Raw genomic sequence first — 16,781 nt, forward strand, 5'->3', positions numbered from 1 at the left:
TAAATTCCCCTTTTTAAAAGCCATTGTGTTTCTGGTATATTGCATTCCGGCAGCTAGCAGACTAGAACAGAAGGTTACAGTCTCTTCACATCAGCCCTTCGGATTTACTTTCTTTCCTTGTCCTTGTCTTCTGTAACAGGCACTTTCTCTGGGTACATCATGGAGTTAGAGGCTCACAACCCAAAGCTTTAGCTGCTTCCTCACCACCCTGTCATCTTCCACATTGAGGCAGGAGTTATATTTCCCTATGGGATTTATTGCCTCATTTCAGAAATGGAGAAGAAATCCTAGTGATAAAACAAGGTTTTATGCATTTAGATATGTTGTTTAACTCACTAGTGACTTTCCTCTATCATCCATCCATAGGGAGATCAAAATACTAGGTGGTATAGAGTGGGATAGAGAAAGTAAAAGATCCAGAAACTTAAAAAAAAAAAAAAAAAAGATGATGTAAAAAGGACTCAGGAAAAACCTAACTTAAATAAAAATTAAAGTCTTTAAAATATAAATAAATAAACAAAAGGTACCATTTACTTTTTTTTTTTTTTTTTTGATGGCTACCTACTAAACAACCTGTTATGCTTGTTAATGCTACATATCAGAGGTGGATTCATAAGCCTCAAGGCAAATGGGAAAGAAATACTGTGCTGCAGAAAGCTCACTGGGCCAGAGTAAAAACAACTAGGTCTAAACTCTAAATCTACCATTATTTCATTTATTGACTGTATGACTTCCACTCATATGACAAGTATTTAACTTAACCCTATTTATTCATCTGAAAAATGGACAGAACAGTAATAAAACTCTTACTATTGCTATGAGAATTAAATAGATAATTTATACAAACATGTTTAGTAAATCTTTACCGATTACACAATATGGGCTGTATTGGCTGAACATTAATTCGTATTTCATTAATTTGACACATTAATTTATATTTTTCACCCTGCAGTCCCTTTTTCTTTTTCTTTTTCTCCCCCAGAGCAGACTCTGCTCAATGCCTCGGGGTGGTAAGTAGCAGTGCAGAGAAAAAAACTCAGCAAAATATGAGAAGGGAGAGGGCAGTAGTGAGGAAGAGACCAGTGAGCCCTGAAGATCCAAAGGCATAAGGGCCTCGGCCCTGACTCTGGGTAGCATTGTCATTCTGGTACTAAAATTTCCCCGGAAGGAAGATCTCGGTTGACAGAGTCACAGGCAACTTCCCATGAGACTCTTGAGTCCTATGAGTGGCAAGAAGCATCAGAGAGCCATTAGACCTTCAGGGATGGGACAGGATGAGCTGACCTAATCCCCTAACAACTTGGTTCTGAGGATGATGCCAGAATCTAGAGATGGGGAGATTTGTTTTCCACCATACCAACGGAAAGAGGGACCAGAATCAGAAATTTGGCAACTTTATAGGAAGAAATGTGTTATTTCCTGGACACTGAAGTTTTGGGATTTATACCCATTACAATTTCCCCAACATCTAATATCTGTCTGGAAGTTAGCAATGTTCAATATAATAAATGTTTAATACATTTTTACATTCAAGTAAAATGATCCATCATCTTTGATTAAAAGAAATACCTACATTGCACTGCTCTAATGATAAGAATTGGCGGGGCATAAATTCTGAAAGAATTTTCTGTATGCTGCTGGGCACATAGAGGATGCTCAATTAAATACTGCTAGAAAACTGGTGACCAACAGCCTAAAGCAGCTCATAACCTCACTATACCAGTTATGACCAATAGCCCACACTGGCCTACCAGCTGGCTGGGATTAGGGGTGCAATGTGTCATGATGAATGGACATCTTTTCTATGTAGTGTTCATGGGCTTGCACAACTCAGAACTAATCACATCGGTCTTATTTTAGGTACTGTGATCTAACAACTTAAGGATGTTATAACAAATTCATACACCCATGAGAGCAGAGTCTTGTCTCCCTAGTTACCTAATGTATCCCATGAGTCTCAAAGAGGTCTAGGTATATAGTAGGAATTCAATAAATATCTAACAATTGTTGACCGATAGAAGACACAAGAACTTTAACTTCAAATATGAAATATAAACTAGGGATCACTTCAACACATACAGCCAAAACCAGTATTTGAGAGCCCCAAACAACTCAAGTACAGCATGTAGAACAAGGGTTGGCTGGCTTTCCTGTGCTCTCATCCAAACCGAGGACACCTCCAGAGACAGTTTGTTCAATGTCTATGGGAGAGCAATAAGGTGGAAAGAAAAGGGACCTATTTGTCAGCTCCAGATTTAAACTTGTTCTAGCTCCTTCCTAATCTTTAGCAAGATGTCTCTGTGCTTTGTGTGAAAAAATCTGCCCCAAATTCTAAAACCCTGCCATGACCTACAACCCAAAAAAATTCTGATTCATGACTTGGCACTGAGACTGTGTCAGCTGGTGCACAACACTACAGCGTCTGTTTCTGGGGATGTGCATATGGAGTATTTTTCCACGGGTGCATCGCAGTCTGCTCTCACTCTCCTAGGGCTTCTGAACTCAGTTCAGGGCATAGACTTTAATCAATGAAATGACAAACTGGCCTTATACTGAAAGAATTTATTTAATGATACCAAAAATGGGGAGTACCCTTTAAATAGAGAAGCAAAAACAACAGGAGAAAAAAAGACAGATGTCTTAAGACATCTCAGGGTGACTGAATCATGTCAGTGTTAATTAAAGGCAATGGGCAGGGGTGTCACTGGAAGGTCCCTGGAGAATGGACTTCATGCAAAATCAGAAGGGCAAGTGCCTTCTTTCTGATGGAATTTATTGAACTTATTCTATGAGAATTTGTGGTATTATGAGACCTACTCTTCTCAAGAAGCTTTTGATAGGCATTACTAATGACAACAAATATTTCTAATTAGAACCATACTTCATCTCACATGATCTTGTTTAATCTTGGTTATGAAACAATTATGGTAAAGATCGTTTTCCTTGAAGAAACCAAGACTTAGGTTGGGGCAGGGAGTGGGGGCGGGCGGGAGGAGGCACTGTGCCATAAAGAGCTTTCTCTGGTCACACCGCTATGCAAATGACACAGCAAGAGCAAGAGCTGCAGCCATATTTCATGATTCCTAACTTCCCCCAGAACCTCAGATCCTCCAACAGCAACAAGGAAACAAGACACAACTTAAGCCAAATGTGAGTACGTGAGGGCAGAAGAGGAAGTACAAAGGGAAGGGGTGAGGACGCAGGCTCTGCAAATCAAGGAATGATCAGAACTGCTGGGAAAGGGAACAGCCTTTACCAAGAATATCTTTAAGCCCTAAACTACCCTAAAGAGATAATATCTTTCTCTGGCAGACACTCAGACAAGAGGTCATGTGTAGGCATTATTCTGGCAATTCTCAGACAAACCAACCTCTCACTGATCCCAGCTGAAAGGTTTGACAAGAACAGTCTATAGACAAGGAAATCCAAAGCATGGAGTTCCTCCAGGGAAAAAGTTGTTCTGGAGCTGGGCCAAGACTGCCAACACCTGTGAACAAGTGAATTCCAAAAAATGTACATTCACAGATTGGCTCTTCTAAGACTCAGTTCACTGTGTTTCATCAAAAGAGAAATGAAGATGAGAAGGTGTATTCCTGCTAACAGCCCCTAATGAGGCAATATGCCATCCATCTTTTAACCAGCTCTGAGAAAGGCAGGGAGGTCATTAGGTCTGGGTAAAAAGTACAGGAAACTTCTCTTTCTGAACATGCATGGCTTTGAATCTGATAGCTCTTACAGAGACATTATTCTCATTGAATAACTAATTCTAAAGCAGTCACCTAACTAGGGACTCACATCTAAAATATAGTTTGATGTCTTCAATTTTAATAAGTTTACTTCATTTCATTTAATATTCATATTTCTATTAAGAGAATATGCGGTAATGGCACACTCCATTGTCATAAATTTCATTTCCAAAGGTAGAAAAAACATATAGGATAATGATAATATTAACAAGATCACTGTATTAATCACATTTATATAATACTTTATATCAGGAATTACGTTAAGTACAGTACATATATTAATTCATATAATCCTTACAATGCCTTTTATATAGGTTCTATTATTCCCATTTTAAAGTTAATGATTCTGAGGCACAGAGAGGTTAAGTAATTTATCTAAGGTCACACAGCCAGTAAGTAATACAGCCTAGATTTAAACCCAGGCAGTCTTGCCACAGAGTCTACAGTTTTAACAGATAAGCTATTTCTCAGTATAAAATACTTAAAGAGAGAGTCAAAAAAAAAAAAAATAAAAGGAGGTTAAGGATAAACACATAAATAATTATAGGCTAACTAAAGCAAAAGAGACAGATAAAAGCTAATGAAACCATCATGTTTCCCTTTTGTCAGAAACAAACATTAACTGTTGAATAAATAGCATATGATACTATGGGATCTTTTAGACTCTCCCAAGTCTTTCCCAGGAAGACAAAGAATGAAACAGAAAGAGCACTGGACCTGACATAATAAAATCTGGATCAATCACTTATTTTATTTACTTATTCATTTAGCAAGCAGCAAGCATTTATTAACTATCTGGTAGGCACCAGGAGATGTGCTGGCTAATTGATCTACTGTTTTGAATCCTAGCTCCTCTGCTATAAAATGGAAGAAATTATAACTACTTCACAGGATTGTTATCAAAGTGAAATGAGATAAGGCATGATTGTTCATGACTCCTGGTTGACACTCAATAATAGTTGACTGAATACATTTTCTCTTGCCTAATTCCTCAGAATAGAAAGAAATTCTTGATAATGATCTTGATATATAGACAGAGGTGCTTGTTTTTCCTATGAATGCCTTGCACCTGCCAGGCTATAGATGTAGCCACACAAACAGCTACCTCAATACTTCTGCCTCACCCTGTTTCCTACCCTCAAGCCAGCCAGATGTGACACATGGTAGGACACTGAGAAGTGTCAGTTCTTTGTTATTATTCCCTATAGAGATGGGAAGAAGAAAGAGGAGAAAGGAGAAAAAGGAAATAGGAGTTGATAATAGAGAGGGATAGTACTTCTTTCCTTTCTCTCCCAGTGGTCTGTGATCTGTAGGGGCTCCCACCCTCCACTTCTCTCTAGGATGACTCATAGTAGCAACCATACGCCACACTAAAGAAAACAGGAAACTTCTCAGACCCTCTAAACCCTCTTTGAACACAAGTCCAGGCCATAATTCCTCCTTGTTCCCACCCCCCAACCCCCACAACATGCCACCACCATATATACATTTAAGCTATGACCCTTTATTTTGCAACATAGTCAAAGCAATTACCAGGGATTTGCATGTCTAGATTATTCACTAACCAAGATAACAGAGACCTAAAGGCCTTACATTGATCAATGGTTAGTCACTGAGCTCATCTTATCTAATAAACTGTATGCTTCTGGAAGGTAGAGAGCAGTGTCTAACATAACACAGTATCAGTGAGTATTTGTTAGATTCATATCTTGGTTTATGATTTTATAGTGTTGGAAAACACAAAGAGTGCATTTCTTATAAAAATACTCTACACAAATTGAATGTCTAGACAACTTAAAGACTGCTTTTTTTCACCTGACTAACATTTACTTAATTTTCAAAGTTCTGTGAAACAAAGAAAAGCCCACCAACAAAATGGTGGGCTTTCACCCACGTCTTATGAAATGGGGCCATTGTCCTGCACATCTGACAGAGGAGGTGAGCAAGGTTAAAACAAAAGATACTCCTGAGGCCACCAGACAAGAACCTCATTTAGGATCTTATGGGGGCCAGTTCCACACATCTCCTGTGAACCTACTCACCTAAGCTTTAACCCCATTTCTGCTTCATTGTAATGTTAGTGTGAATTAAATGACATCTTGGAAAGAGTTGCTTCGGACTAGTGAAAACGTTTTAATAGATGTGAATTTCATCAAAGAGAAAAACATGACAAGTTGAAACATATCTGCTCACTACAAGTTTGATTCCTGTAAGTACCTCCTCTTTCCAACTCATCTTCAACCTTATAGCATATAGAAGTTAAGTTTCTCCTTGCTCAAGGTATGTGGAAGAGAATATTTCTAGTTCCATTCTAGAAACTTAAGGAGATGAGAAATTTATCATAAGTTTGTGAGATGGAGAGTTTTTACATCAGCTGCCCTTGCCAAAATCTAAGAAACATGCCTGCTCCCATCACATGATCCCTGACTTTGCAATGTTGTGGTTTGAAGATGGAAACAATAATAATCCCATACAGCAATGACTAACATTTTATGGAGACAATTGAAAATATTTTAAATGTTTTCATGATCCTTTTTTGACCTGCAGTTGGTAGTCAAAGAGAGGTCACCTCAGAATCTTCAGAATTGCAGACCCTTCAATAAATAACATTCACAATGGTTTCTTTCTTTGCATATCAACTTTCTTCCTCTTTGCAGCTCGTAGCTACTCAGAAAAAAGCACTAAACTCCCAGGAGAAGACCTGGATTCTCTGGATCTCTCCTTTCTCACTTTAAAATGAGGGATTTGAAATAGAGGCTCTTGAAGCTGCTTTCAAACTCGATGCTGGATGTTCCCCAGGGAAGTCACAGATACTTTGTACCATCCCACATTCTACACCCCCATGGCAAAGTCCTTTCTGAAGAAAGTATCTGCTAGAAACAAATCCACCATTTCTGAGTTCCACATCATTGTGGGGAAAAGCAACAAGGCTAGCCCACTTAGAAGACTATGTTAGGTATACGAAAATGCTCTAGTTTTAAGTGCAAAATCACCATCTGCTTGTAAAGAACTCTCCTTAATTGGTCCCACTGCATGGGTCTTACAGAAACATCTCTGTTTACCAATGCACATCTGTGTATTCTACTTCTATCAAAGAAAAAAGTGGTGTTAAAGATAAGGGAGAGAAGACGAAAGTTAAAGGTGGGGTGAGGATTGGTAGGCTGGCCTGAAGAGATATTGGAAGACATAAAAGAAAGGATGGCAAAGGGGCAAAGAAATACCAAATGAAGATGTGCAGAAACACACAAAAAAAGAACTGGAACTGGAACCAGAAATGTGGAAATTTTCTAGTACATTACAGGGCTCAAATTCACACTTCAGTAGGCTTTGGAGTATCTCAACAGAACAAAAAGTTGAGAGACACTGTTCTTACTTATTCAAACCCCTAGTGGGGGCATCAGATCTATCCATGCTACTACAGTGCCACCTAGTGGAGTGGTGGGACTTGTCATGACCTATCCAGGATTGCTGAGAAATAGGTTCATATTGTAAATACACCTGGTCATAAATACAGGTGAGAGGACATATTACTAAAGAATATGGACAACTGAAATTCAAAAATTATTATGTCCTATGGGTTACCTCCTCTCATGACAAGTGGAGCATAACTTAACATGTCACATTCTGAAAAATTCCCCCACCCCTTTCTTAATCAGCTCAGCTATCAAAGAAATTCTCAGTGTAAAAACCATTGCCCTTTAAGAGAGGCATCTTTTCTAGCAATATAAAATGATCTTCCCTATTTTTCTAATGATATATATTTAGGCAACTCTTAAAATTACAGATATATTTAGATTAGTGTTATAAAACACCAACAAAAGCTTATTACATATTTATAGTATAAAGATTTCACTTATATACTCATTAAATACCAGTGTACATTTTTGCTGCTTTTCTTTCTCCACAGTTTCCCCATTAAATTCCTATTGTAACTGAAGAATAGTTACAATAGTGTAAATCTCAGTGGTTCACTGTGCAAATGGTTATACTAGGGATATTATGAGCCAGGACATGGAGCTCTAGCAGAGTTATTGATTTATCGCTGGCCCCAGGTCTGAGTTCTGGGAGGCAACATTGGGTGAGGCAAAAGTACATACCTTGGCTCAGAGATTATAACCATAATCTCAAGGCTTCCAAACAAGTCTCTTCCCCATAAGACCCCTAAACCCAGCAGTGATACCATAATCTCAGGACTAGAATTCAGGCACTGCAGTTTACTGTACGACCTTGGGCTTATTACTTAATTTCTTGAATCTGTCTCACTCTTATCTATAAAATAGAAATGAAAGTGTTGACTTTATAGGGTTGTTGTGAGAATTAAATGAAAATAGGTTTGCAAAATGGTCACCACAGTCCCATTTTATCTAGAAAATACGAAATACATATTAATTCTTTTCCTGCTAACCTTTCCTGAAACAACTCAGTAGAAAATAACAATTCTCATTTTTAGTTGAGCTATCATAATCAATCTCTTCATCTATTTGTTGTTGTTTTTTTCATTTAAAAAAGATGCATTGATACCTTTCTCACCCCAGTTTTCAGATGAAAAGCAATTAATGAGCACTACAGTTAAGATGGAATTATGCCAGTCATGGTACCTAGGAGAGCTCGTAACACACTTGACTTTAACTCATGTATACTATAATCCTGTGGGTTAAAAGGCCATAAAAGTTACTCTGGTTATTCTCATACTTCAAAGGAAGCAATTTAATGGCCATGAATTACAGTCTCCCGATTACACTGTAACTATGAAACACAACTGTTCTGGTATGATTTCCAGCCTGGCTCCTTCACCAAAGGAACATCAAGGAAAGAATTTAAACAAAATAACTTTTCCAGGCTTTCATCCAGCTTCCTCATTCAGGACACTCCGTGAAGGCCAGAGATACATGTGCACAGCAAGGCTCGTGCAGGGTTTGGGCCTGCTACAGGGTGGACTATACGGTTGAGCTGGGGTGGGAGCCAGTGAAATACTGTTTCCTGGGGAGACACATATGATGGTGGATGTTACCAGAAACTAAAAGAACAGGGAATAATCAAATAGTTAAAAGGGGGAAGGTTACATTCAGAATGTTAATAAAAAAGAATGCTTCACAAATATGAGCTCTTCTATCTTTGGTAAGCCTGACAAGGGCCTAAAATATTCCCATTGCCCTGAGGTTCAGCAGCAAAAGCATAAATCTTTTTCATGGTAGGGAAGAAAATGCTTATAGCTGGGAGGCAACTGTGGAAAGAACACTACACTTGGAACAAGATTTGGTATTCAATCCTGTTTCTCAACTAACCAGCTATCTGACCTTGGGAATCTTCCCTGAGATATTAGTTTATTCACCTAAAATGGGGATATTTACCTTCCTCTTTGAAGGACTGGCGTGAAGCTAAAATCAAGAACAAGAACACCAAAACTGCACTGCTGTGCTCCACTTTTCACCATCAGTGGAGAAAAGCAAGACCTGGACAATGGGTCCAGTTTTCTGCAACTAGCCAATATGGCCATGTAAAGAGGAACCTTTAAAATGAGAATACAAAGTAAAACATAAGCACTTGCTTATTACAGAATCCTTTCACAGACAGAATTCTATGAAAACCGAAAGAAAAAAAGAAAGATAAGAGAAGCCAAGTTCTTCAAACATGAAGAACTTCTCCAGGCAGTGGCCATGCACTATCATTACCTAATGTCTTAATTGAATTTAGGGGTATCTGTTGGAACCAGCTTAAGGGTGTAGCCTTGGTTAGAGGACAAAATATACATCTCTCAACTATTTAAAGATGCATCTTTATAGTCTGCCATTGAACTGGCCTCCATACTAGATTAGGAGTTTGAGAACCTAATCATTCCTGTGGTCTGTGAATAATTTTTACGTACTCTCAAGACAAATAGATATTTGAAAGGTGAGAGAAAGGAAAAAAGGGAATCTTGACTGTATATTTGGGAATTAATCCTACTACAATGTTTTTAGTTAGTTTTTTTTAAAAAATGTTGTGCTTTTGATGTTTGAATTAAAAGCACAAATATATCCTGATTGCTAAAAGAATTTTTTTATTTTTAACGATTCCCCAAAGTAAAATTTAAACTTGGAGTAAAAATATATTTTATAAGAAAGCATGCCTTGCCATTTTGCCTGACTACTGTGTGTGTGAGAGAAGCATAAGAGGAGAGATCATCTGTGTGGACAACAATAGGTCAGCAATGCAATATCTGGACACACTTGTGTGCCTCTTTCTAGTAAAGGGTAGATGGAGCCTGCTCCCATTTTCAGATGGAAATCCTAGGTGATAACTGAAATCTTGGGTAATAATGAAATGTTTCTTTCCCTACATTTTTAGAAAATGCGTGGGGAAGCTGAGAAGTGGTAAGCAACCCATGTATAAGTCTAACTTACTCTGAGAGGACTTCCAGTAAGTAAAGATAGATAGAGAACCAGGGAGAAATAGCTCATTTCTGCTGTTTGGGGGTTTGTTAAAGTTAGGTCAATGCCCAGAAGCAACAGGTTAAGTCATTGAAGTCTGTTTCTAAAATGTCTTAAAAAAAAAAATCATATCTCTTTTAGTTTCCAGTATCTTAGAGAAGCTAGAAGTAAAAACCTAAAATTGTGAAACTGTAACCCAGGTCAAACTCTGAAATATTCTACAACTAATTGTGGTGCTGTGCTTTGAAATTTATAGCTTTTTGGTATATATGTTATTTTTCACAAAAAAAAGAAGGAAAGAAAGTCGATTGTGATGATAAAAAAAATATTTAAGCCCTTTAGCCTCCTATATTATGCAGCAGCTAGGAGGAAAAATTGAGAGGATCGTAGACAAACTCTGAGATCTGTCCGTAACTACTTGTTGAAGAGCGCTTTGAAAACGATTGCCTTTTTATTTCTTTACTTTATATATATGTTATACTATACAATAAAAAAAGTTAAAAATCAAAAAAATATATACAAATATATTACTTATAATCATGCAAGAAGGTATAGGCGAATGTGTCTCTAGAGAAATAAATGCGTAGGGGAAAAACAGAAATTACATATAGGTATTAACAATAAAACAAAAAAAGTAAACTGAATCCAGTCACAGCCTTTCTGGTGTCATGAATCAACAGACACTTAAATAGGAAACCTGTGCCAAACACTGACCTATCTCAGATAGCAAAACCCCTGTTTTTCAGCCCAATGAAAGCACAGATGGAACACTGCAATATGGAAGTGAGTGTTCTATGAAGGAGGCCTGTATGCAGACCCCACAACTACACTGACCATACTTACCATCATGAATACAATGAATACATAATGCAAGGACAGTGATGACTTGACAATGAACAGGAGAAAGGATTCTGGAATCTCTAGAACATAAAAGCGATTAGCACCATGTAATCCAAGAACAGAAATAGCCCGAGTTTGAGAAAAGGAACTGGATCACCCTTTCCTCATCCAGAGTGACAGATACTACAACTTTCCCTTTTGCCCTTCCAACCTGCTATCATAGTTATGTACTGAGGTTTAGCTGAGTGGGACTTTTCCTGCTGACCCAGAACTGAGTGTATTGGCAGCAGTACCCACACCATCCTTCCTACTAACCCACTATGGCGCAGGTGCTAGAACCTATAAAGAAATGGAAAGAGCATAAAAGCTCTGGACAAGGCAGATCCCATAGGCCCTCCACCTAAGCTCTCTGAATTTTAAGTCTAATCTGTAATGGGGAGAAAGAGATTTGACTGAAACATAAGATTAGAGTTTTAAACTGGACTGAACTAATATTTTTTTCTTTTAAGCATTTTTTATTGTGGTAACATATAGATTATACGTTTCCCATTTTAATCACTTTCATATGTACAATTCAGTGATGTTAATTAGTTACAATATTCCGCTACCATCACTGTCATTCACCACCCATACCTTTTCATCACCCCAAACAGAATCCCTGTACCCATAAAGCAATAACTCCCCATTCCCATTCCCAACCTCCAACCTGAGAACCTGTGATCTATTTTCTGCTTCTATGAAATCACTTATTCTAGGTGTTTCATATAAATGAACACAATATTTGTCCTTTTGTGTCTGGTTTGTTTCATGCAACATGATGTTTTTCATACAACATTTTTAACTGCAGCATCATATTTTTTTTCATTTTTTTAATTGACAAACCAAAACAACATAAAAACACAAATATTCTTAACATACAAACATTTCATAATATGGTGTACAATCAATGGCTCGCAATACCATCACATAGTAGTATATCCATCACCATGATCATTTTTTAGAACATTTGTATCACTCCAGAAAAAGAAAGAAAAAGAAAAAAGAAAAAAACTCATACATACCATACCCCTTACCCCTCCCTCTCATTGACCACTAGTATTTGCATCTACCCAATATATTTTAACCTTTGTTCCCCCTATTTTTTTTCTACACCCCTTAACACTCCCTTTCACAGATCACTAGTATTTCAATCTATTCAATTTATTTTAGCATTTGTTACCCCTATTATTTACTTATTTTTAATCCATATTTTTTACTCATCTGTCAATATCATAGATAAAAGGAGCATCAGACACAAGGTTTTCACAATCACAAAGTCACATTGCAAAAGTTATATCACTATACATTCATCTTCAAGAAACATGGCTACTGGAACACAGGTCTACAGTTGCAGGCACTTCCCTCTAGCCTCTCTAATACACCTTAAACTAAAAAGGGAATATCTATAAAATGCGTAAGAATAATCTCCAGCATAACCTCTTGACCCTGTTTGAAATCTCTCAGCCACTGACACTTTATTTTGTCTCATTTCACTCTTCCCCCTTTTGGTCGAGAAGCTTTTCTCAATCCCTTGATGCTGACTTCCAGCCTATTCTAGGATTTCTGTCCCATGCTGCCAGGGAGGTTACACCTCGGGAGTCATGTCCCACATAGAGAGTTTGCTTGCCGTTTTGGCTGAGCGAGAGAGAGAGGCCACATCTGAGCAACAAAATAAATTCTCTGGGGGTGACTCAGGCTAATTTTAAATAGGCTAAGTCTATCCTTTGTGGGATAGACTTATCCAAGTTTCATATGAACAAACCCCAAGATAGATTTGGTTGTCCCCATTGCTTGCGAGAATATAAGGAATTCTCCAAATGGGGAAACTGAAATTTCCCCCTTTCTCACCATTTCCCCAACAGGACTTTGCAATTACTACTTTATTCACTGTTCAAATCATCCTGGGATTTACTGGGGCATCACACTAGACAAATCTACAAAATTTCATGCCCTATTCAAGGTTCCATGTACTTACAGTGTTCAATTAACCTGTCCATATAAGTTATATTAGGAAATACACTAGTCAAAATACAAATTTTGAAAAAAAAATACAAATTTTCTACCAAATAAACATTTTTTTCTTTTAGTCTCACGCATAAGTTTAAAATATGAATGACCATCTATTTTCAACACCCTGCAGTATTGACATTCCTTTGTTCTTCCTCATGAAAAAACTTTTAATTTGTATATTCAGTCACTGTTATTGCACACTCTAGGTATTCCTTGATTATACCATCTCATAGACTGAACTAAACAAAATAATAATGAAAAAACAAGATAGTTGCTCAAAATATCATTAAAGTTCCAGAAAAGAAGATTAAACACAAGATCATTGGTAGCAATAAATATAAAAAATAAAACCATTCCAGGTTAATACCCTAAGGAATTTGAAGCCCTTTAATAAATAAGATTCATGCATCTAGCACTTTGGGCTTCATGTGGTAGAATGAAGGAGTTAGGGGAAGAAAAAGACATAAGGAAAAAATGGCTGAAAAGGCAGAAGGGTAAGATAATAAAATACTCCAGGGCAATCTGTACTCAGAAGTGGGAAATCCATTAGAAAAGAACCAAACTGAAATATTGAGAAATGATAGTAATGAATCAACCAACAAGCTATTTCCACGTACAAGGGAGTAATTTTATACCCCAAAAGTATAAGTCATGGCCCCTACCCACAGAAGCTTACAAAAAAGTGATGCTGTGGAAAGTGTACTGAATGAGGATATTAGCAATCTGGAAGTATTAAAAGCATTACAAGCTGTGTGACAATAAGGAAATCCCTTCATTTCTCTTGGCCTTTCTTTACCTGTAAAATAGGCAAGACAGGAAGGTTGAAATAGTCAAGGGTTCCAAACCTTGACAGTAATGAGGGACCATGAGCTATGTTTGGTATTTCAAATGACCTTAGTGAAAGAGTATCTTTACCCACATATGCTTGGAATCGGTGGTGGGAAAAACAACAGTAACAGCTTGTCTAGTACGGCCTCTAAGCACTCCTTATACATCCTGTAACTCTACACTAATAAGGACTAAAGGTAGCCCCAGTGAAGGTAAGCTGCCATCTGGCCCCACCACCCTCAGACGATTGACATTTCTGTGTTTGAAGCACAGCGGGATCCTTGAGGATGTAAGGGCTGTATGAATGCCACCACTATTTTTCAAGTTTTGAAAAGTAAATACTGGAGGCTCTGGCAACAACATGCTTTGGGAGTAGCTGTACCTCTGAAGTTTTCCTTTCCTTTCTTGAGCAGGACTGGGAGGGAGCCATTTAATGAGGCTCTGCAAGACAGGGAAACAAAGCAGTAGTGTCTCCACACAAAGTGAGGAGCTGGCAATTTTCTAGGTTTCGCTTTTTTATGAATGCCAAAGTCATTTGTTTTGAAAATAAGAGCCTCTCCTTTGCCCTCAGCATCCCTGTTAGGAAATTACACCACAGGATTAATTCTGTTTAGGCCTGTAGAGTGTGGGCAAATCCTCCAAGACATCGCAACACCCTCTCCAGGCAAAGCAACACAGAACGGGGATGTAGGGGTTGGCTCCAGAGTCAGAGATCTAAGTTTAAGTATCAGCTAAGTCATGTGTTAGCAGTGCAACCCTGGGAAAATCATTTAGTCTCAGTTTCCTCCCATTAGCTGAAAAATAAAGAAATGAGAGTTGCTGTGAAATGCCTAGCTCCTACACAGAAAGCACTCAGTAACTATTAACCATATAAAACATTGGTAAAACCAATAAAAAATCTACCGAAGTGTGTAGCCTTGGGTCATGATGTGATATAAGCTCAAAGTATTTTAGAACAGTATTCTTCATGATGCCTGACAATACTTCTACATGTAGTAGCTCAATAACATATACCTTTTGGATGTTTATAATGGGGGAAATACTAATATACGGGAAGTTTAGATGATATATTTAGGTTGTTTTTTTATGCAGGACAGCCTAAAACTAGAATATTTAATTAACTACCTTCCAATATCACTCCCATTTATAGGAAGATTCTGTAATCCTAACTTTAATTCATTCTTATCTAAACTAGGATTTTTCACAATTTTTGAAATCATGAAAACATTTATGAATACATATTTTTAAGTGGAACCTTGATTATACACACACACACACACACACACAAACATACATACATATACATACATGGAAGGGTCTTAAAGCAAAAAGTACTAGTTTGTAAACACACAATATAGAGGAAAGAATATTAGATTCTGAGTTAAACTACCTGTTTCCAATATTGAAAATGGGAAAAATCTTCAAGCAAGTCTCAAAATCTCTGATCAGGTTTTAGTATTCTTATTTTAATTAAGGAGAGAGACATGAAAACCTTCAAGATATTGTTGTGACCCCAAGGAGAATAACTATAAGGAAAGGGATGAAGCTATTGGAAAGTGATATTATCTCATATAAGATCATGTATATTATAAAGTTTGTTATCATAGAGCTCTCTTGATATTATCCCCAATAAAAATAAAAGTTTGAAACAACAATATTTCAAATAATGGAAATGGTGTTCATGGGTGTCCTAAGAACTTTCCTTTTTTCTGGCCCCCTTCCCCCTTATACCAGTTTACTACCAACCTCACACCAGAAAGGAAGCTTCTCCACACAAAAGTAAGGACCTAAACCTCTGGCACAGTACTCACCAGTAAGTACCATGCCTAGCTTTTGTGCGTGGATAGAAGTGCCTCACAAGCAAGCAGCCAAATCAACATGTGTTCACCCAGAGTCTGTCAGGAAGATAGCCCAAACATAATTTTTTCTTTTCTTCCTTTTCTGTCATTCTGGTTTGCTTAAAAATGAATGTTTGCAGGAGAAATCTGAGTGCATTTTTGGCAAGGAGTTAACTAAATTATCTTTGCTTATTCACTGGCTGAATATTGTGATGGAGAAAACCCAAATAGGAAAGAGAAAGGGAGCGGGGGAAAAAGCTAATTTTCTCATCTTAAAATATTTCTGTATTTAATTGAAAATATTTCTTTGATTTAAAAAAATCTCATCTATGCTTCAGGTTCAGAGATCTAAAATAATTATTCTAAAACATAGCTGTGAGAAGACACCAGATATTAACTACCATATGTTTTTTATTGATACAGTTTCTATGTCATCTATTTAGATGTTATATAATGCAGCCCAAAAATATTAAGTTGAAGGGGGTTAAGGGAAAACGGCTTTTCCCAAGAAAAACTGTGTTTATTCTAATTTATCTATGATCTGGGAAAACTTTAGAGAATTTCCTTCTCTAAAGACATGTAATGGGCACCCAGCATCATAAGGCTAGAAGATGGGAATATGGAAAGCCATATTGTCACCACTCTTTTACCACATGATCCAAGGATGAAAAATCTCCATTTTAAGTAGTATTATAAATTAAGGGATTTAATGGTATATTGGCAAAATACATTTCAAATATATACACAGAATTATAGGTAGAAGAAACCTAAAAAATCTTCTGATCCAAACTCCCCATTTTATAGCGTTGTAAGAATTTAAGAACTTGCCCACGGTTGAAAATCAGTCCTCAAATATTTTCTGCCTCCCAATCTATTACTTCACATGCCTGCTACACTTCTTTTGCATTTGTGCCTAAGTTTTGACTTTGTGAAATGTAAAATAGCAATAACATCATTGATTGGTGTCAATCCTCAATAAGACAAAAGTTTTGTAGTAATCGTTGGCATAGCCAAGTGAGCACTGCAAGTTGGGCCAATATATATGAGAAATTTAGAAAAGAGATACAAGT

The 16,781-nt window shown here is 37.3% G+C and overlaps 1 protein-coding gene across 4 annotated transcripts in view; it reads right to left on the bottom strand.

Annotated features, from left to right (window-relative positions):
- Positions 1–16,781, bottom strand: part of SMYD3 (SET and MYND domain containing 3) — an 876,127-nt gene that overhangs the window by 265,861 nt on the left and 593,485 nt on the right. Inside the window, exon 1 of one of the 4 annotated variants that reach the window (XM_077168529.1) lies at positions 11,000–11,794. The exons of the other annotated variants lie outside the window; for them this stretch is intronic. Coding sequence (XP_077024644.1) covers positions 11,000–11,005 — 6 coding nt within the window. The 5' untranslated portion in view covers positions 11,006–11,794. Of the gene's footprint in view, positions 1–10,999; positions 11,795–16,781 lie in introns of those variants that run through there. 4 annotated transcript variants of the gene reach the window in all.

The sequence above is a fragment of the Tamandua tetradactyla genome, chromosome 7, assembly GCF_023851605.1.
Source record: "Tamandua tetradactyla isolate mTamTet1 chromosome 7, mTamTet1.pri, whole genome shotgun sequence".
Classification (NCBI taxonomy): Eukaryota; Metazoa; Chordata; class Mammalia; order Pilosa; family Myrmecophagidae; genus Tamandua; species Tamandua tetradactyla.